General features: G+C 39.8%; 1 protein-coding gene across 1 annotated transcript; it reads right to left on the bottom strand.

The window, feature by feature from the left end:
• Nucleotides 1-2,540: 2,540 nt before the first annotated feature.
• On the bottom strand, nucleotides 2,541-21,240 carry ppp2r1bb (protein phosphatase 2, regulatory subunit A, beta b). The gene is made up of 15 exons (XM_062060176.1): nucleotides 21,087-21,240; nucleotides 15,911-16,001; nucleotides 15,664-15,764; nucleotides 12,256-12,488; nucleotides 12,019-12,166; nucleotides 11,787-11,942; nucleotides 11,515-11,629; nucleotides 11,370-11,440; nucleotides 8,536-8,670; nucleotides 7,790-7,963; nucleotides 7,640-7,700; nucleotides 5,214-5,368; nucleotides 3,497-3,639; nucleotides 3,339-3,430; nucleotides 2,541-3,258 (listed from the first exon to the last, which is right to left on the bottom strand). Exons 1-15 carry the CDS (start codon nucleotides 21,162-21,164, stop codon nucleotides 3,242-3,244), a joined length of 1,770 nt encoding a protein of 589 aa, XP_061916160.1. The 5' UTR covers nucleotides 21,165-21,240; the 3' UTR covers nucleotides 2,541-3,241.
• Between the last annotated feature and the right edge of the window lie 177 nt (nucleotides 21,241-21,417).

Raw genomic sequence — 21,417 nt, 5'->3', positions numbered from 1 at the left:
TTTCATTCAACACACTATAATGGGACTGACTGTCGAAGCATCGTCACTTTGCTTAACTCGTCATTCGCACCTCTGGCCAATTGTAACGAGAGTTGCGCGGCGTTCCTGCCCAAAATCCAGGAACATACGTGCACTAGTAAATGTATTATGTGCTTAAGCCAATCACAAGTCAGTAGGAAGTGCTAGTTTCTGGTGTTTGGAGCGACAGACGAGTGGTTTAAAAAGCTATAAGGCTTGAAAGTGTGATGTGGAAACGCATTGCATTGTGGGTCTTACTGGGCTCTGAATCGGTGACTGACTTGGCTGAGTGCAAAACTCCGTGCTTAAGGTTAAATGAGCTAAATAATATTATTTGATATTTTACGGTAATGTGTTAATAATTTCACACATAAGTCGCTCCTGAGTATAAGTCGCACCCCCGGCCAAACTATGAAAAAAACTGCGACTTAATAGTCCGAAAAATACGGTACCTAGTGGTCAACAGCAATATAATCATGAAACAGGACATGTTCCAGCACTCGTGTTGCCACAAGACAACTGCTTTTACACATCTACTACTTTCATCCTCTTCACCACCTCACTAGTTAACCTATACTGTAACGCAGTGAATCATCCAGTTTTTCATTGCTTCACACACACAGGCGCTAGCTCCGAAAACATCGCGAGTATGGCTTCATTAAAGGCCTACTGAAATGAAATTGTTTTATTTAAACGGGGATAGCAGATCCATTCTATGTGTCATACTTGATCATTTCGCGATATTGCCATATTTTTGCTGAAAGGATTTAGTAGAGAACATCGACAATAAAGTTTGCAACTTTTGGTCGCTGATAAAAAAAAGCCTGCCTGTACCGGAAGTAGCGTGACGTCGCAGGTTGAAAGGCTACTCACATTTCCCCATTGTTTACACCAGCAGCGAGAGCGATTCGGACCGAGAAAACGACGATTACCCCATTAATTTGAGCGAGGATGAAAGATTAGTGGATGAGGTACGTGAGAGTGAAGGACTAGAGTGCAGTGCAGGACGTATCTTTTTTCGCTCTGACCGTAACTTAGGTACAGTTGGCTCATTGGATTCCACACTCTCCTTTTTCTATTGTGGATCACGGATTTGTATTTTAAACCACCTCGGATACTATATCCTCCTGAAAATGAGAGTCGAGAACGCGAAATGGACATTCACAGTGACTTTTATCTCCACGACAATACATCGGCGAAGCTCTTTAGCTACGGAGCTAACGTGATAGCATCGTGCTTAAATGCAGATAGAAACAAAATAAATAAACCCTTGACTGGAAGGATAGACAGAAAATTAACAATACTATTAAACCATGCACCTGTAACTACACGGTTAATGCTTTCCAGCCTGGCGGAGCTTAACAATGCTGTTGCTAACGACGCCATTGAAGCTAACTTAGCAACGGGACCTCACAGAGCTATGCTAAAAACATTAGCTATCCACCTACGCCAGCCAGCCCTCATCTGCTCATCAACACCCGTGCTCACCTGCGTTCCAGCGATCGACGGAGCGACGAAAGACTTCACCCGATCATCAATGCGGTCGGCGGCCCGGAGACGGAGGAAGTCAAGGTGAGGTCGGCGGCTAGCGCGTCTGCTATCCATCTCAAAGTCCTCCTGGTTGTGTTGCTGTAGTCCGCCACTAATACACCGATCCCACCTACAACTTTCTTCTTTGCAGTCTTCATTGTTCATTAAACAAATTGCAAAAGATTCACCAACACAGATGTCTGTGGAATTTTGAGATGAAAACAGAGCTTTTTGTATTGGATTCAATGGGGTCCGAATACTTCCGTTTCAACGATTGACGTCACGCGCATACGTCATCATACATAGACGTTTTCAACCGGAAGTTTAGCGGGAAATTTAAAATTGCACTTAATAAGTTAACCCGGCCGTATTGGCATGTGTTGCAATGTTAAGATTTCATCATTGATATATAAACTATCAGACTGTGTGGTCGGTAGTAGTGGGTTTCAGTAGGCCTTTAACAACTTCACACTTCTCTTGAGAGGTTGTCCCTGCTTGAGGGATAACAATAATAAGATACATCTAGTGTGAATAATAAGATACATATAGATAAGTGTGAATAGTAAGATACATATAGATAAGTGTGAATAGTAAGATGCATATAGATTAGTGTAAATAAGATACATATAGGTAAGTGTGACGAATAAGAAAGTGTGAATAAGATACATATAGACAGTGTGCACAAGCTAGTTAGCGCAGGCTGCACTAGGCTTACTGCGTGGCTAGCATAGCTAGTTTTGACTCAAGGCAGTCAGCTAGCCAGTGTGCCAAAGAGCGGTCTGGTTAGCGGTTTTATACGAAATCTAAAAAAATACCACTTTGGCGACAACTTTTGCAGAATTCTTTTAAATAGCGGACATCTGGGATGTCTGGCAAATGAGGTGATAATGTCAAAGACAAGAGCTTTGTTTGATCAGTTAGACTTCGTTAGAGAGCACGCTTCGAAGATCTACGTAGTTTTTACTACTTTTTTCACGTCACAAAAGGAGGTCTTGTGTGTCGAAGGGGTTACTTTTATTCTGAACAAGATACAGTAGTACAGCATCCCAAGTATTTGTGTAGCTTTGAAAAGAACAATAAAAGCACAGGAAGTAGATTCAAAAAGAAGAAAAGATGCCAAGACTAAAAGTCAAACACATTCTCATTAGAAAATGCTGTTGGAAAATTACTGTCATGTTTTAAAAGGACTTCAATTTGGCCAGATGCTGATGTTCGGGACACAGAAACATTCTTGGAAAGTATGCATTGTGTGCTCTAAGAATCCTGGCAGCGCTACAATCCATACACGTACTCGCACATTAGCATTGAATGGCACTGATGAGCAACTTTCTTCACCAGGTGAATGTTAGTGTTTGTGGAGGACATGACACATGAGCTCGTTCGAATCACTTCAGTTTGATGCAGGACAATCAAAGAGAGAATTTGAATTCTTGTGTGTTGCTTGAAGAAGTACAAAGAGGAGGAATGTGAGGTTGGAGCTAGCTAGTACAGTAATATTAGTCAGCATGCACCACACCACATGTTGGCCCGTCATCAAGCACACGTTTACAGCAAAGGTAAAGGGATGCCAGAACATGACAAATGAGGGGGAAAAAAGAAAAGATCAAATCAGATTTCTCTATACAGTTACCAGTCGATCCTGAACATCAATAAATATCTTGTAAAAGTGTTGTTTTAGGCCATGTTGGTTGAGTTATGGCGGGGAGAGAACTGGAGAGAGGAAAAGACAAGATATGATTATTATCATCATGATTAATAAGAGGCTTCGTTCCTGATTGCAGAGTGCTTACCACTGATAGCCTCCTGGGCAAAGTACTTGACATCCATGTCTGTGTCTGTGGCCAGCTTCTCCAGGACTGGTTTCACTTCTGTATCCAAGGTGCTGCAGACAAACATGACTAAAGCAGCTGGTCTGACCACACACACACACACCATCTTCACAACATACTTGGCGTCCAGGATAGGGCCGATCTTCTGCAGAGACTTGGCCACGTTGAAGCGCACGTTGGCCACCTGATCATTGGACATCTTGAGGACTACAGGTAGCATGTGCTTGGTGGTGATGTCCTGACCACACGCCTCTGACAGAGCCTGGAAGCACAGAAAGAGAGGAAAAACGTTTTCATGCAAACAGGACTTGTTTTAAATGATGTTCCAACAGTAAGATGTCCATGTATATGAGCAGCAAACATGAGGGAAATCTATCATCTCCATTACTTGCTTAATCAACTTTTGAAACAGAGAAAACAGTTCTGGGTTGTCATGACGTCATGAAGAAAAAAACATTCCTTAATGACATCATACCTTCAGCTTTGTATGTTAATAAGAAAAAAGGCAGGCTTCGCATCCTACATAAAGTCTGGAGATACGATCTACCATTATATATGCTGCCCTCTTTAAGTGACTAATGTTGGCATTGTAGCTTGTGTAGCTATGCTAGTATTTGTGTTAAGGGCTGCAACCATTAAATTGATTAAAGTGATTAGAAAACAACTGTTTTATATTCTGTTGCTTCAATTGATCGCTGAATGAGTGTACCTAATTTCATGGAGTACAACATGGGGTACTTGGATACAGCTGCTGCATAGCAAGAGTAGGTTTCTGACGGGCTGAAATATTGGGTAAATTATTTTATAACATGTTCTGGTCGAGTCTTCAATTACAGAATGATTAGCAGTCTCAATATTACATTTTATTAATTGAGAAGACTGAAAATGGTACTATACTGCTTTAGAAAAATACCGGTACGGCTTTTTCATCAATATGCTGACTACAGAGCCGAGGCGCATCATGATGACTGTGTCAAAACGCACACACAAAGCGCATACAAGCAATTACATAGTGGAGTGGAATGGCAAAAAATTGCAATTCTACTGGTTCATAAAGAGGGTGTGTGAAGCACAATATGGAAGTATTCGGGCTTCAAAACTAACAATAAAAGGTGACGCTTGTAAGCAGGGAGGCTTTGTGCTAAAGTGTTGCTTTAAAACACGCCTCGCCAAATGTGGCGATTAGTATTACCACCTTTGCTTCACATTTAGGTTAATCATTCAATTCAGATCTGCACAAGGAGTTATAAAGAGTGACAGGTAATAATGTAGTTCTTACACCTTTTATCTGCTGTTCGGCTCCCATGCAAACTGGAGTTGAGAGCACAGGGCAGACGTTCCATCCAGGGCGGATGTTTTCGTCGGGGGTAACACCCTTCACTTTACCCGGCACTGGGTCTGCCAAGCTCCGCTTTCAGGTCAGAATGACGAGGCCGCCAATTTGTGACAATCCCTTTTATTAATAGTTTTGCAGGACACAACCGGACCTGTTCATCACTCTACTGCGCAGTGCACACTACCTCTCGCTTTACTCGCCCACTCCCTGACGCGACTCAGTCAACACATTGCCATTCTAGGAAACACATATGCTACTCTCAGAAGTTAACCATGTACATACGTAGACACGCATTGAAGCTACCGACACCCAACACCATGTTTCCATTAGGGCTTACTAAAACACTGGATATATTTCACCATCAAAGCTATGTTTTAGCCAACTACACTATTATGGGCCCTCACAAGTACGTAAAAAATATTTTGTATGAAGCATTCAAACATTTGGAAAAGTCTGGTAAGTCAAAAAAGACAAAGGGATTGGTTGGATTTGTGACTCACATTGATGCAGAACAGCGTGGTCATCCTGTGGAGGTAATTGGGGTCATTGGCCATTCCCAGGACTTTTGGCACAATGGTGTTCTGGGCCCAATCAGCTCCAAACCTCTCCACCAGCTTCATCAGGTTACAGGTGGCGGCCTCACGGATGGCGTACACTAGAGAAAAATACCCATCAATGTGATAAGCAATTAAGAGCAAACAATGATAAATCAGGATATTTGCAACATTTATTCTTCCAGCTTTAGTCACGAGAGGTGTCACATGGCTACATTGACGGTTCAATACTTGTTCTCCAGCTCGGTGCTAACAGAGCTGCTTTGCACTGCAGTCTAAGACTGTTTGTGCTTCAAGACAAGCAAAACCCAGCTGTCTACTGTGTGTGAAAACGACAGAAGGACCAGCCAAATGTATGTGTGTGTGTGTGTGGGGGGGGGGGGGGGGGGAGATTAAGACTTATTCAATGATTTAATAGCACTGTAAGAAAATAAGATTTAGGAAAGATTATTGCAGTGTCACAATTAGTGTTTATATGAAGTGAGTGAGGAAACACTGTGTGCTTCCTTATGTAACAGTAGCCCAGCCCTTACCCCCCACTCCACACACACATTCCAATGATGTAATGCAGCTGGCCTTTTGTCCTCAAACATCTCTCTAATTGGGGAAGTGCAGAAAGAGCGCACTCTACAACTGGATACCAATAAACTCTGGCCTCATTCACATAACTGTGCACGCTGTAGTTACCCGTAAGTGCAATTGGTACACAACCTGGGAAAATCGCTTCACACAGCAATGCGGCATTCCCCAAATAAATAATGTTATCAGGGATGTAGGCACCATTTGAGGAAAAAAGGAAAATTGAGGGGTAAAAAAAGAGGACTATTCCTATCAGATAATTTATCCTGAGAGACTACATTAGATGTATTATCAACTACCAACCTCTTTTGGTTGTCTTTTTGACACTTACATGTCCCATGTAATGTACCACATATTTTTAGTAGATAATTTACCAACATTATCATCATTGAAAATGTAATGTACAATTCTATAACATGCATGCAAAGAACACAGAAAACGTTTCCCATTTAGCAACTCTATCCTTTAGCCACGGCCCCTCAGGTAATATACTTCCGGTGTTGCCTCTGTTTACCATCCGTTACGTTAAAAATACACCTTCTCACTGACTGCTAAAATACTCTAGCACTGCAACTGGTTTGAAATAACATTGTACGAATTGTAATTATCCAAATATGATTAGCAGCAAAGTAGATAGCGGACAACAGTGTGGCTGGGACAGCGAACGGAGGCAACAACACGCTAGCTAGCTGGTTAGCTAACTAGTGAGCTTGTTCCTGATCGTTTCCTTGTCCTGCAACTCAGTGCAGCATTTGGGCAGGAGGAACAGTGAGTACCTGTGGCAATTTTGTTTGAATCATATTTTAGTTATTTCATAATAACAAAACAGAACTGATGATTTGACACGAAAATGAATGTTCAAAAACACAGATTTCCACGTTTTCGAACAATTCACATGCCTTGTAATGCGTGATGACAGCGCCAACATAAAATATTTGTTGGAAAGTAACAATGGCTTTCAATACAAGAGGGCAGGGTAAGAGAGTCTTGGATGTTGGACGTCACCCTTTTGTACAACAACAGACATTGCAGGGTGATTTAACAAGCAACATGAGATGTCTCAATCCCGATCCAGTGTGAACCCGCTTCTAAGATAGTAATCCTCACCATCGTGGCGGAAATAAATAAAACAAAAAGTGTATTCCAAGTAGTCACTGGAAGACTAGAGGACAAGAAATGGCTAAGCGGACGACACAAGAAGCTAACCGCTAAAGCTTCAATGTAAAGTAGGTGTGAACCATCCAGATGTTGATAACTAGTATTATATCAGAATGTAAATGATACTAGAGTGACCTGATATTATTTTTGTTGTTCTTATTACAAAAATATTTTTGGGTCGTTTGTTGTTTGCAAATCTCCGTATAAAGGAAGGTTTTGAGGGCAAAACCCAAATGATTTAAAAATGGGAGCCATTAGTAGTTTTTGATTTTGTTTAGTTATTGTGCACTATATTTTGTTAGATAAAAATCGTAGTATTCAATACCACAAATTTAATACATCATCTGATTGACAAAAAAACAAGCACATTCTAAAAGGTAATAAGATAAGCTTTTAGAAAAGTATTATTGTGTTTACTTTACATACTTGTTGTAAAATATCGTAAGTTCTATTGTCCATTGTAAAAGTTGCGGATCTGAGGCTAAAAAAATTGGATCAGGGGGCAAAAACGTTAATCGGGACATCCCTAACAGCAACCCCTTTTGTCTTATCCAGTAACAGCCGTGTGTATTTGTAAGATTGTTTACTGGCAAGAATCATCAATCAAAGCTTGAGCAAGCATGAGTGCACATTACCATGGTCGATAAGCCAGGCCATACAAAGAGTGTTGAGCTTCTCATCAAAGAATTCCACTCCCTGAGAAAACAGACATTAACAAAGAAAATCAGAACTGATCGTCTGAATTTTCTATCATCAAGAGCATGTGATTCAGTTGCATGACTGACCAGCTGACCAGCTAACAGGGGCATGTACTCGATGATGGCGAGGCGGACCCTCCACTTGGCGTCCTCAGCCAGCTCTACAATGGCCGGCAGGAGGGACTGAGACAGCTGACGGATCCCGATGACCTCATTGACACAGTCCAGGTTGGAGATGATGTTGAGGCGCACCTCAGGGCACTGTGGAAATAAAAACATGCTTAACGGGTGTTAAAAACAGCTATTCGTGTTTGATATAATGGACGCATTGAAATGGCTTCAGCAGCTCAGGACTGTCAACATACACAAAAAATATATATTCAACATCTAACACTGAATGTCGGCAAACTATTCTCCACACAGCAGCCTTCAGGAGACCCTCTCCTTGATTTATTTAAATTTGCAAGTCAAAGCTGTCACTTTGGACAGTAATCTTATTAGGCACTGTTGGTCTTGCCTTGCATTGGGAAGAACTTGGGCCAACTTTAAATAGGACCGAGGAAGGCAGAGTTGACGGTGACAGTCATGACTCTTCAAACAAATATAGAAAATACTTTGTGAAAGTAATGATTCACAATACTAGAGAAGACTCCTACATCTACTCTACCACTGTTATTCTTAGTTAATAAACATGTCCAATCCTCTCTATTCTCACAGAAAGACAATGACGGAAATACAACAAAAAACTGAGAAAAGTCCCATTTAGACAAATAATCAAGATGGCAGAAAACTAAAAATGTATCCAAGGGAAAATAAACTTGCATTTCCTTTACCTCATCCTTGAGTTGAGCCAGGAAGAGCGGCAGTAAATGTTCTATTGTGTTATCCTTGCCCAGGATGGCAGAAAGTCCCATGATGACCAAAGCCAGTGCAGATTTGACATGCTGGTTGGTGTCTGAAACCAACTCCTGCACAGATGTCAAACATAGGATGAGCTCAACAAAAGACTTGTACAGGAAAATCACATATAGTAAAATAGGAGGGTTATCCCTATTACATATTCATATGAACTATGATGAATTAGTAGTATGTAGGCCTGGGCGATGTATCGATTTTATTCATAAATTCGAGTTTTCTGTTTACTATTTAAAAAATAATAATAAAATAATTCTCCTCTTGCTCTGGCATACTTTTTGGCCCCATGAGCTTCCGTAGCCCTTGCCCGCCCCCGTACGTCCTTCGTGGTTCACACACCTAGCAAAACATGGCTAATGTTAATGCTAACAAAAGCGAGACGTTTGTTCCAAAGAAAAGTGTTGCCAGTGTTTTAGCTGTGCGGCAACAGGCATGGAAGAAGAAGTGAATGCACGCTGCAAAGTTTGTTTAAAAAAATGCAGCACCACAACAAAACTCATTCCAGGACCTAAAACAGCATCGAGCAAATGGGGGAAATCAAACGCAACTCTTTACAAGGCGAACAAGACCGCAATAACAAACTTGTGATGGAGTCATTTATGCAAGGTATGTATGAGGATACCATGTATGATGAGAAAGGAGAACAATACACCGAGCGATCAGTAAAGCATCAACATCTAAACCGGACAGCTCGTATGTGCGCTGCTGCAAAACTATTTAGTCATCAAAATAGTGATATATTACATGTGCAATGAAGTTTACATGGTCTTTAACATTAGGGCTGGGTGATACGGATGAAGAAGTATATCTTGATATATTTTTCGGTGAAAATATACATATAAAGATATTTTATTTTTGACTGATATTCACTGAAATTGAAGTGAATGACAACTGTACTGTAAACAGTCAGTGGCACTTTTATTAACCCAGTTAGTCAAGATGGGTATTTACAGCAGAAAATAAACTGTTTAAGTAGCACAGAATGACATAACAAATAAAATATTATTTCTACATAAAATACATAACATAGCTGTGCAAATAATACAACATATATCAAATTCAGATTAAAACAATAATTTGCAGGCAGGCACTTTTTAATTCCCAGTCGACGATGTAATGGACTGTCACACGTACGGTTCTGTGGTGCTACTAGAATTGGTCAGCATAAAGTAAGTGACTTTACTTCATTGTGCGGCTATGATCTTCCTCACTTCGTCGTACATTTCGCTTGAATATTCTCTTTTCTCCGACTCTCTTGTCGTCATTTGCTTAACTCTTTTAGGTTTTGCTCACATTTACTTGCTTTTTTTTTTTTAAATAGACTCGCCGAGTTGGGGGTTTACGAAACACTCATAACAAAAATGTGTTTTAAGAACTCCGAAACAGGATAAAATACAAGTATCAAGATAATACTTAAATGGGAAATACAAACGTTACAAACCTTCAATGAATGTGTTCGACTCTGCTTGCTCCCTTGGACTGTAGTGCGTGCCACTCTTGTCGTAATCTTTCATAAAATCTTGACATCTTTCCCCCTTCTTAATTACCTCTCGAGGAACTCTGAAGAAATGTTTATCTTTTTCACGATTTGAATGGCCTAAAACAATGCAAGCATGGGGCATTTTTTTTCCCGAGAAAGGCTAAATGCTGCCCAGAACGCTATGACAATAGACGCTCGCTGGCCCACTACTTCGAGCCTCGCATAAAATATAATTTTTGGTGAAAAAAGCTGAGATTTCATTTTCAGGCCATATCGCCTAGTCCTAGTAGTATGTTTGACTCTCATTTTGATCTATTAAAAACAGAATGAATGAGCTAGTTTCACGTGGGAGAATCAGGGATGTGATTGGGGAAATACACTTTTTTTTAAAAGGAAAAATTGGGATAGTGGATTGACTATCATCCCAAGCCTATGGGATTTATACGATTCACAAGAATGAATTCCAGGAAAAAACAAACCAATCACATCCCTGGAGCATGCCGATGAAATGCTGCTTTTCAAGGCAGTTTCATGTATTAAACAATAGCACCCCCTGCTGTTTGAAATCCATACAACAGCTAGGCACACATGAATCATGATAAAATCAAGGGAGATTTTTCCAGGGATGTACACTCATGGACATTTTTTTTTCCAGACAAATATCCCTTAAAGTGAGGAAAACCAAATTGGTTGAAATATAGGAGGCTTATGTCAGTATATGCTTCATTGCTGTCCATAACATTTCACATCTTTTGTGTTCTTGTTTGAAATATTTGGAAATACATGCAAAAAATTTTATTGCGTCCAAATATTTTAACTTCATCATGAACACAGATTTGTGCACATAAAATAAAAGTGCCCTCTTTTGGGATTATAGTACAGATGTGATTTCAAATGCAAAATCATTTACATACTACATTTTAATATTGTTCTTCTGGATTTCTTTTTAACATAGTGTCTCTGTTACAAACCTACCATAAAATGTGTTACTGTTCATATTTTTGCAAAATCAGTCACATACTTAATTGCCACACTTTTTTTATACTTATATACTTTTAATATTGGCAGCGCTATTTGAGAATCATTTATAAAAAATAATATCTTTAAGTATCAACATTGCAAAGACTTGTTTTGTGTCTCCCAACAGTCAATTGACCTCACTAAGAGTGGAATAAACAAAGTGGGAAAATAAAAATATACTTTACGGCTCTTTAAACTCAATTCAGAAGAAACGAGTCTAAAGTTTACCTGGAAACAGAAGTATTTTTTTACCTTGACGCAGGGCAGAATGTGAGCCATGATGATCTGCTCACGACTGTCCTCTGGGAGATTCTCGCAGAATTCTAATAATATCAAAAACAAATATCAAGTAACAGACGAGAGAGAGATTTTTATGAAAGTGTATTCATGGACTCACCTTTCACTTTGTTTGCTGCAGCAGCACGGACCTCCGCCTCACAGTCCTTCAGAAGGTTCTGGAAAGCTGGCACCAGGTCATTCTTTGTGATTTCTGGTCCCACTGCTTTTTGAAGCTAAAATAAATAATAAATTGAGAACAATTTCTTTGAATATGCAAATACTTGATCACAAGAATATCAACATGCTGCATAGTCCCTTTGTTAATAGGACAATGTTTGCTATAATAAGCTCTGTCAGGGAGGCTGGAAGACCATGCAAACAAGAGTTTACCTCAGAGAACTTGTCGGCCACCATATAGCGGACCCTCCAGGATTTGTCCTCTGCAGCCTGTCGCAGGGTGGGCATTACCAAGGTCTCCAGGTCCTCCTGGGGCAGCAAAGTGGCGATGCTGACACAAGCCTCCACTGCCAGCAGACGCACAGAGTCCTGATGGAAAAAGGATAGTAATGATTCAGCCGATGATGTCAATAGCAGAATATTGATAGAGTTCTGCTGGTTGTACCTGCTCATCAGAGGCCAGGGCCGTGAAGAGAGCAATGATGTCACTTCTAACGTAGTCCAGCTCCAACACTCTGGCAAACTCTCCCAGTTTGGATGCTGCAGCACGACGGACCATGGGAGTGTCATCTGAACACAGGGTGCGGAAATGCCTGAAAAACAGATGACACAATAAGGAACCCTGCATCAATACAAGATTAAGTGGTTTGGGAATGCAAAACTATCCAAACACTTTACTTACTGGCGAATCTCAGCCTTGACTGTGCTGGACACACGGGGATAACAGACGCTAAAAAGGCCACATGCAGACGTGCGAGAGGTGAACCAGTCACCGCAGGACAAGCGCTTGACCAAAGGCTCAAAATGGACCTCCAGGTCAACTGGAGAGTGCTCCTGAGAGATCTTTCGCAGGGACTCTACGGCTTTGTCCCTGACAACCGTTTCCTCCACGGTCGCTAGGCTCTCCAGAGGCGGCTGTATGTCAGGGAAAGGTCACTCTAGGTTATTCAACAGCACTTCTGTTCTGATAGTTACCTTAAAAAGATTCTGGGAACATTTTGTGCTTTAGTTTTAAATTTATTTTTTTACTTGTGTCGAATTAATAATGGCGAAAATTGCCAAAGAGTTTTTTTTTTTAAAATAAAAAAACCCCCCACACACACACACACTATAACAAACTAATGCAATCTTTTGTGTTAAGATATAAGTTCTTAACACACATACTATCTTTTTAAGGATTAAAGGCCTACTGAAATGATTTTTTTTTATTTAAACGGGAATAGCAGATTCCATTCTATGTGTCATACTTGATCATTTCGCGATACTGCCATATTTTTGCTGAAAGGATTTAGTAGAAAGAATCGACGATAAACTTCGCAACTTTTGCTCGCTGATAAAAAAAAAGCCTTGCCCCTACCGGAAGTATAGCGTGACGTCACAAGACTAAGGATTCCTCACAATTCCCCGTTGTTTACAATGGAGCGAGAGACATTCAGAGCGAGAAAGCGACGATTACCCCATTAATTTGAGCGAGGATGAAAGATTTATGGATGAAGAACTTTAGAGTGAAGGACTACAGTGTAGCGCAGCGTGTATCTTTTTTCGCTCTGACCGTAACTTAGGTACAAGCTGGCTCAATGGATTCCACACTCTCTCCTTTTTCTATTGTGGATCACGGATTTGTATTTTAAACCACCTCGGATACTATATCCTCTTGAAAATGAACATGTAAATACACGGTTAATAACTTTCAGCTTGGCGAAGCTAAAAAAATAGAAGCTATGTTAGCTACAGAGCAAACGTGATAGCAGGCTTAAAATGCAGATAGAAACAAAATTTTAAAAAACCCTGACTGGAAGGCTAGACAGAAGATCAACAATACTATTAAACCATGAACATGTAAATACACGGTTATTAATTTTCAACTTGGCGAAGCTAAAAAAATAGAAGCTAAGTTAGCCACGGAGCTAACGTGATAGCATCAGTCTCAAATGCAGATAGAAACAAAATTAAAAAAACCCTGACTGGAAGGCTAGACAGAAGATCAACAATACTATTAAACCATGAACATGTAAATACACGGTTATTAATTTTCAGCTTGGCGAAGCTAAAAAAAAAAAAAGAAGCTAAGTTAGCTACGGGGCGGCGGCGGGCGGTGTAGCTTTCGACGACAACCCGGCCGCCATCAGAGTCGGCAAGAAACATATTTCCCCAAAGTTACGTGCGTGACATGCACATATCGACACGCACGTACGGGCAAGCGATCAAATGTTTGGAAGCCAAAGCTGTACTCACCGTAGTGCGTCTGCTCTCCAGCTCAAAACACAACACAACCTCCTGGTGTTGGTGTTGCTACAGCCAGCCACTAATACACCGATCACACCTACAACTTTCTTATTTGCAGTCTCCATTGTCCATTAAACAAATTACAAAATATTCACCAACACAGATGTCCAGAATACTGTGGAATTTTGTCGAAGAAAACAGCTATTTGCATAGGGTCCAAACACTACCCTTGACCTCGTGACGTCACGCGCATACGTCATCATACCGCGACGTTTTGAACCGGAAGTTTCCCGAGAATTTTAAAATTGCACTTTATAAGTTAACTCGGCCGTATTGGCATGTGTTGCAATGTTAAGATTTTATCATTGATATATAAACTATCAGACTGCGTGGTCGTAGTGGGTTTCAGTAGGCCTTTAAAATCACAAAACTATAACTAATACATATGTATTTTTCAAACAGAAAGAGTTCAGCAAAACTAACTAGCTTCAAGTGGGCAATATATATATATATATATACACACACACACACACCGGTATATATATCTATATATATATATATATATTTTTATTACAGCATTTTTGGGAAGCTGGTATTGTGTTATGGGCACAAAAGGAAAATACATAAATATACACAGCTCAAACTCTTAATTTTAAAACAAACAGTCGATGTTTTGTGGAACACTGCAAAATCTCAAAAAACTAACTTTTGTATATTTTTTGCCCACCACAAGTAAATTAATACATTGGAAACACTGATTGTTATCCTCGCTAGTGTGTAACGTCCCTCCACAGTGCAAAGCCTCTTTTAAGTCAGCAATCCTTGACTCCATGGCAGCAAAAAAAGTACATGTTTCTTACTAGTATTATCATCAGTGGAGGACGAGGAACAGCTAAACATGCTCAACTTGACACCGTAAGAGGATATGCTAACTGCTAAGTTTGAGCTCATGAACGTAAACCAAGATGGGCCGATCGATATCAATTTCAACAGCAATGATATAAAGTGTATGGTTGATACTACGGTGATTAGATTGATATCAAAAATATATTTTATCGATTTTGTTATTGTTAAAGTCAGGAAATAAATCCCTGCGCACAGGAGGGCTGTAAAGCACCAGTAGAGTGGAAAAACAAGTTGCTTCTATATTGAAGCTATTATACTGTATATATCTGATTTATGACAACAAAAGACTTCTAAAGTTTGCGAATAAATAGATATGATCAAAATAGTATCAAGCTCACACAGATTCCCAAGCAATTTTGAGAGTTACATTTAAAGGCAACTTGTTTTTCCACTGTACTGGTACTTTAAGGGCAAAAACCAAAGGATTTAAATTATAGCCAATGTTAGAAAATATTCTATATATTTAATTCATATAGTTACATTACCATCTTGTGTTTTTGTATGACTATAATTCAGATAAATGTAATCATTCAATGATCTTGAAAATGGTAAGTATGAACAATAGTATGACCAATACTGCCCCTGTTACTACTTAGTATTGGATTGATGCCCAAATGTGTAGCATTGCCTACATCTAATGTAAAACATCCAAAACAACAGAAGGATAAGTGCTAATTTACATTTGACGAGAAATATAGATAAAACCATGTTACAACAGAAATTAACCACATATTAACAGTAAATTAATAATAGTTTTGCCAAATTAATACAACCAAATCAAGAGCCTTTGTAAACAGTTTTGAAATGGTTCTGTTATCATTTACATACTAAATAGTATATCATGATATATATCAATATCACAAGAGGCTGCAAAATACTGTATAACAGTATATACATTTCAGGCCATATCAACCATTCTTTTACAGATTTTTTTTAAACCAAGAGGCACAAAACTTACGAGGAGACAGTGGACGTACTCTGGGCCTCCCACCAACATGGTGAAGTTGCCCAGCTGCTCAGCCAAGGCCAAGAGGACTTCATCTTCATCATAAATGGTATCTAAAGGGGAAAATATCAATGGTTTAACTCGATCATGTGACAGCATGCTGACTAGCATCATGTGCAAGACATTTAGCTCCACCGTTAAAAGCTCATAACTGTTGTATCATAAAAAGAGGTAATTTTATTGGGAGTGAATGGTTTACCTGTGAGGAAAGGAAGCAGCTCCGTACGAGTCCGCTCTACACCAAGAGCCAGTGCAATAGTGGACAGCTTCTTGATGCTGTTCAGTCGCAACTGCACAGAAAGAGACATTCAAAATAAATGAGACAATATTTGATAGTCATATCAACAGTACAGGTACACCGTCTATACTTGTCCTATACATTACAGTGAGTGGACGTTTGGGTGAGTGAGGAAGTCACTTGAAAGCAGTCCTAAATAATTTGTAATGAGAGAATTCCAAAAAAACAAATTGCAGTTGGGCACAGTAGTACTTTTGGCCTCAATCTGCTTTGTGTTGTGCACCTGGATAGAAGAAATAAAAAACCCTGGTGTTCTTATATTAAGGAAGTAAAATACCTGTATATGATTAATGTCATCCTTAGGGCTGGGCAATATACCGAATATACTTGATATATCGTGGGTTTGTCTCTGTGCAATGTAGAAAATGACTATATTGTGAGTATTCAAGCATACGTTCTCATGCAGTTGCTTTTAGCTGTGGGCATTATACTACAGGCTTTTCTCACTCTTTCTTGTCTCTGCTTCTCACAGAGAGATAAAACAAGCGCACCTTCTTACATACGTCACATACTGTCATGCGTGCAATATCATACATGAATGTTTGTGCCACTGCTTAATAACTGTTTAATAAATACAGTTTTGGTAAATTGACTTAGTTGTGATTTCCCTCTCTGCATGAAAATTTAAAATTAGCATATATTAATGCAGTATGAACAAGAATGTGTTAATGTAGACACATAGAATCATCCTACTGCTGTGATTATTCGCATCAAGGCTATGGCAAAATATAGAGATATATATCATGTATCGTGAGATGGCCTAAAAATAGAGATTAATAAAAGGCCATATCGCCCAGCTCTACTCGTCCTAAAACAATTTTTTTTCGGAAAGTGGTCTTCTTAGATTTCAGTCAATACGGTTATTAGTCCGTGTCACTTTTGCACTGATTATTTTTCAATCTGTGGTGTCATCAAACCAAAAAAATGGCAGATACGAGGTGATCGGGAAAGGTCATAAATGCAAACGCCACAAGACAATATCATTAATTACAAAACCAAACCTCTCGGCTGAAGCCCGATGGCAAAAGTCACGACAAAGACAAACAGCACAATACAGGGTGTGTGGCGGTGGGGGCGAGGTCACCATGGCATCTTCAAATATACAAAAAATATATATAATATATAGCTTAACACTTGCGCACTGTTGACAAGTAATGTGCCGAAAACTTGACCACCGAAAAAAGACTTTGATCACTAAAAACTGCGGATGTAAACAAAACGTACGGCATTGTGACTGTCTGGAGCGTTGTCAGCATGTCTGCAATGTGGACGTTATTTTTATATATATTTCAGATATACCCGCGGACAGCAATCTACAAACTGTACAAATATTAAGAGGAGCGAGCCTCTTTAGTCAGGGACATAAGAAAGTGTGTACACGAGAGGTAAAACCTGTTGGAATTGTGCCATTTGTTATCATACGATTGGTGATAATATTTAAAAATAGCGGTGGCCGTTTGTAATATCTTCTGGGGTCTACAGCGTATTATCCATTCATTTTCTACTGCTTGTCCCTCTCTGGGTTGTGGGGGTGCTGGAGCCTATCCCAGTTTAAAAAAAAAACGGGGCTATAGAGCGTTTTCTATTCGGGCTCCAGTACTCTGGAATGCCCTGCCGGTAACAGTTAGAGATGCTACCTCAGTAGAAGCATTTAAGTCCCATCTTAAAACTAATTTGTATACACTAGCCTTTAAATAGCCTTTTATGCTCTGCCTCCCTCTCCTGCGTGGAGAGGTTATTAGGTGACGACAGATGACCCGGGGTGGACCACTCATCTGTGCATCAGTTGGGGGCGTCTCTGCGCTGCTGACTTGTCTCCACTCAAGATGATCTCCTGCTGGACCCACTATGGACTGGACTCTCACACTATTAACTAGATCCACTATGGACTGGACTCTCACACTATTAACTATCGTATTTTTCGGATTATAAGTCCGTTTTTTTCATAGTTTGGCCGTGGGTGCGAGATATACTCCGGAGCGACTTATGTGCGAAACTATTAACACATTACTGTAAAATATCAAATAATATTACATATCTCATTCGCGTAAGAGACAAAGCAAATGGCAGAAATTGTCACACACACCAAACCAATAAGAATTCGGCGGGGGAGGGTCATGGCAGAAGTGCATTGTGCGTCATGGGATGCCAACTGCTATATGCTACTGGCGTAGCTATTAAAATGGATCACATCAACATTGGCGGTAACTTATAAAAACTGAGAAGGACTGAACAAAAATGGCACCGAAAAGAAAATCATATACTGCATATTACAAGCTGGACGTAGTGAAATATGCAGCAGAGAACGGCAATCGAGCAGCAGAAAGGACACACCTGAGGCGACACCGGGGAGGAAGATTTCATGGGATTTAGCGATCGGGAGTGACAGATTGTTTGGTAAACGTATAGCATGTTCTATATGTTATAGTTATTTGAATGACTCTTGCCATGATGTGTTGCGTTAACATACCAGGCCCGTTCTCAGTTGGTTATTTGTGCGTCATATAACATACACTTATTCAGCCTGTTGTTCACTATTCTTTATTTATTTTAAATTGCCTTTCAAATGTCTATTCTTGGTGTTGGATTTTATCAGATAAATTTCCCCCAAAAATGCGACTTATACTCCAGTGCGACGTATATGTTTTTTCCTTCTTTATTGTGCATTTTCGGCCGGTGCGACTTTTACTCCAGAGCGACTTATAGTCCGAAAAATACGGTAGATCCACTATGGACTGGACTCTCACACTATTAACTAGATCCACTATGGACTGGACTTTCACTCTATTAACTAGATCCACTATGGACTGGACTCTCACCCTATTAACTAGATCCACTTTGGACTGGACTCTCACCCTATTAACTAGATCCACTTTGGACTGGACTCTCACCCTATTAACTAGATCCACTATGGACTGGACTCTCACACTATTTACTAGATCCACTATGGACTGGACTTTCACTCTATTAACTAGATCCACTATGGACTGGACTCTCACCCTATTAACTAGATCCACTATGGACTGGACTCTCACCCTATTAACTAGATCCACTTTGGACTGGACTCTCACCCTATTAACTAGATCCACTATGGACTGGACTCTCACACTATTAACTAGATCCACTCAATGTCCGCTCGCCCAGGGGGGCCCCCACATCTGCGGTCCCTTCCAAGGTTTCTCATTGTATCCCATTGGGTTGAGTTTTTTTCTTTTGCACTGATGTGAGATCTGAGCCGAGGATGTCGTTGTGGCTTGTGCAGCCCTTTGAGACACTTGTGGTTTAGGGCTATATAAATAAACTTAGATTGATTGATTCATTCATTCATTCGGGCAGAAGGCGGGGTACATTCTGGACAAGTCGCCACCTCATCGCAGGGCCAACACAGATAGACGGATATTATATTACTGTATTTTTCGGACTATAAGTCACAGTTTTTTTCAGTTTGGCTGGTGCGACTTATACTCAGGAGCGACTTATGTGTGAAATTATTAACACATTACCGTAAAATATCAAATAATATTATTTAGCTCATTCATGTAAGAGACTAGACGTATAAGATTTCATCGGATTTAGCGATTAGGAGTGACAGATTGTTTGGTAAACGTATAGCATGTTTTATATGTTATAGTTATTTGAATGACTCTTACCATAATATGTTACTTTAACATGCCAGGCACGTTCTCAGTTGGTTGTTTATGCCTCATATAACGTACACTCATTCAGCCTGTTGTTCACTAATCTTTATTTATTTTAAATTGCCTTTCAAATGTCTATTCTTGGTGTTGGGTTTTATCAAATACATTTCCCCCAAAAAATGCGACTTATACTCCAGTGCGACTTATATGTTTTTTTCCTTCTTATTATGCTTTTTCGGCCGGTGCGACTTATACTCCGAAAAACACGGTACTTTAATTTGTTGTCAAGTGAAAAAAACAACAACGTATTTTCAAGGTGTGGCGGTAATTAAAAATGCCGTAGCGGTACACCATATTCTATTACATTAAGGGGAAACACTGCAATAATATGAAGCTACAACTCATAAAGGACGCAACAGAAGTGAAAACGTGGACCCCGACTTAAAGAAGTTGAAAAACTTATTCGGGTGTTACCATTTAGTGGTCAATTGTACGGAATATGTACTGTACTGTGCAATCTACTAATAAAAGTTTCAATCAATCAATCAAAACGGAGCAAGTTACGGCGACTCACTGACTTCCGGAAGACAACAACACGAAGCAACAAAAAACTGGCTGCCAAGGAAAAGTCATTTCATCAGAAAAAAACAAAAACAAAATATGGGTGTAATAATTCAACTCATTGAATAGTTTCGTTTTTAAAGAATATCGTCTCCGAATCGTAGCAGCAACCACACATTCTGAATCGAATCGTTACACTCCCAGCACTGATTGTAGCTTATAGGAAAAAAACGCGTTAGCTTGTCGCTTACAAGTTAGACGTTTTGTTATGGTAAATCATTGCAGAAATTTGGATTAGGCCGGTAGGGACAAGCGGTAGAAATGAATGGATGGCTGGACGTTCCAATATAATGAGTTTGAGAACACCTAATGTGCAGAGTACGCCAGATAGAGCCCGTTTGAGTTTATTTGTTATCATTGTACAAGCCGAGTGGTACCGGTCACCTGGAGACACAAATGACAATAAGTGACGAATACATATTATAATAAAAAATGTTATTACTTTAATAGATTTGAGAACAAATCATAACATAGATAGAACACACGGCAAAAATCGGCGGGCTTGAAGGCAGAGCTGCTGTCATGCTAGCTATGACAAACACATTGGATTAGATCTATGAATCCAGCGCACAATTCAATCTTAACTATTAATGTAGACCCGTTACAAAGATTTAAAAGTGAACCTGGATCATCACTGGTATTAAACCAGGTTAATTAGAAGAATACGAGCAGATAGAGATGGGTGCGTCTCTAGTAGAATAAGGCCTGGTCGTGAACGTTAGCGTAGCTGTTAGCAAACTACCTAGCCGTACAACCGGGTAAGAAACAAGAGACTCTGATAAAAAGATGTACACGTCAAATAAACGTGTCGTTCCTACCTGAACATCCTCATTCCGCAGTTCATCGATGAGAACCGCGATAGGGTAGAGAGAATCGTCTCCATCGGCTCCAGCCATTTTGGATACTGCAGTGCTGTTGTGCCTGACTGTAATCTACGGGGTTTCTGGCCCACCTAAATGAGGAGCGCCCTCTTCTTCCTGCTGCATTCAAACGAAATATGGGTTGAACGGCATGAATTTGGAAAAAAAGGGCATTAATTGATTAAAAAAACGTAGTTAAGAAACTATATAATGAAAAATCTGAATTTATAATGGACTCCGAAGTATAATGTTTTACGTCATTTTGGTATTAAAAGCTTAAAAATTAAAT

This window comes from Entelurus aequoreus, linkage group LG10 (assembly GCF_033978785.1).
Source record: "Entelurus aequoreus isolate RoL-2023_Sb linkage group LG10, RoL_Eaeq_v1.1, whole genome shotgun sequence".
In the NCBI taxonomy this organism is placed as follows: domain Eukaryota; kingdom Metazoa; phylum Chordata; class Actinopteri; order Syngnathiformes; family Syngnathidae; genus Entelurus; species Entelurus aequoreus.
This window is presented reverse-complemented; position numbering and strand designations above follow the sequence as displayed.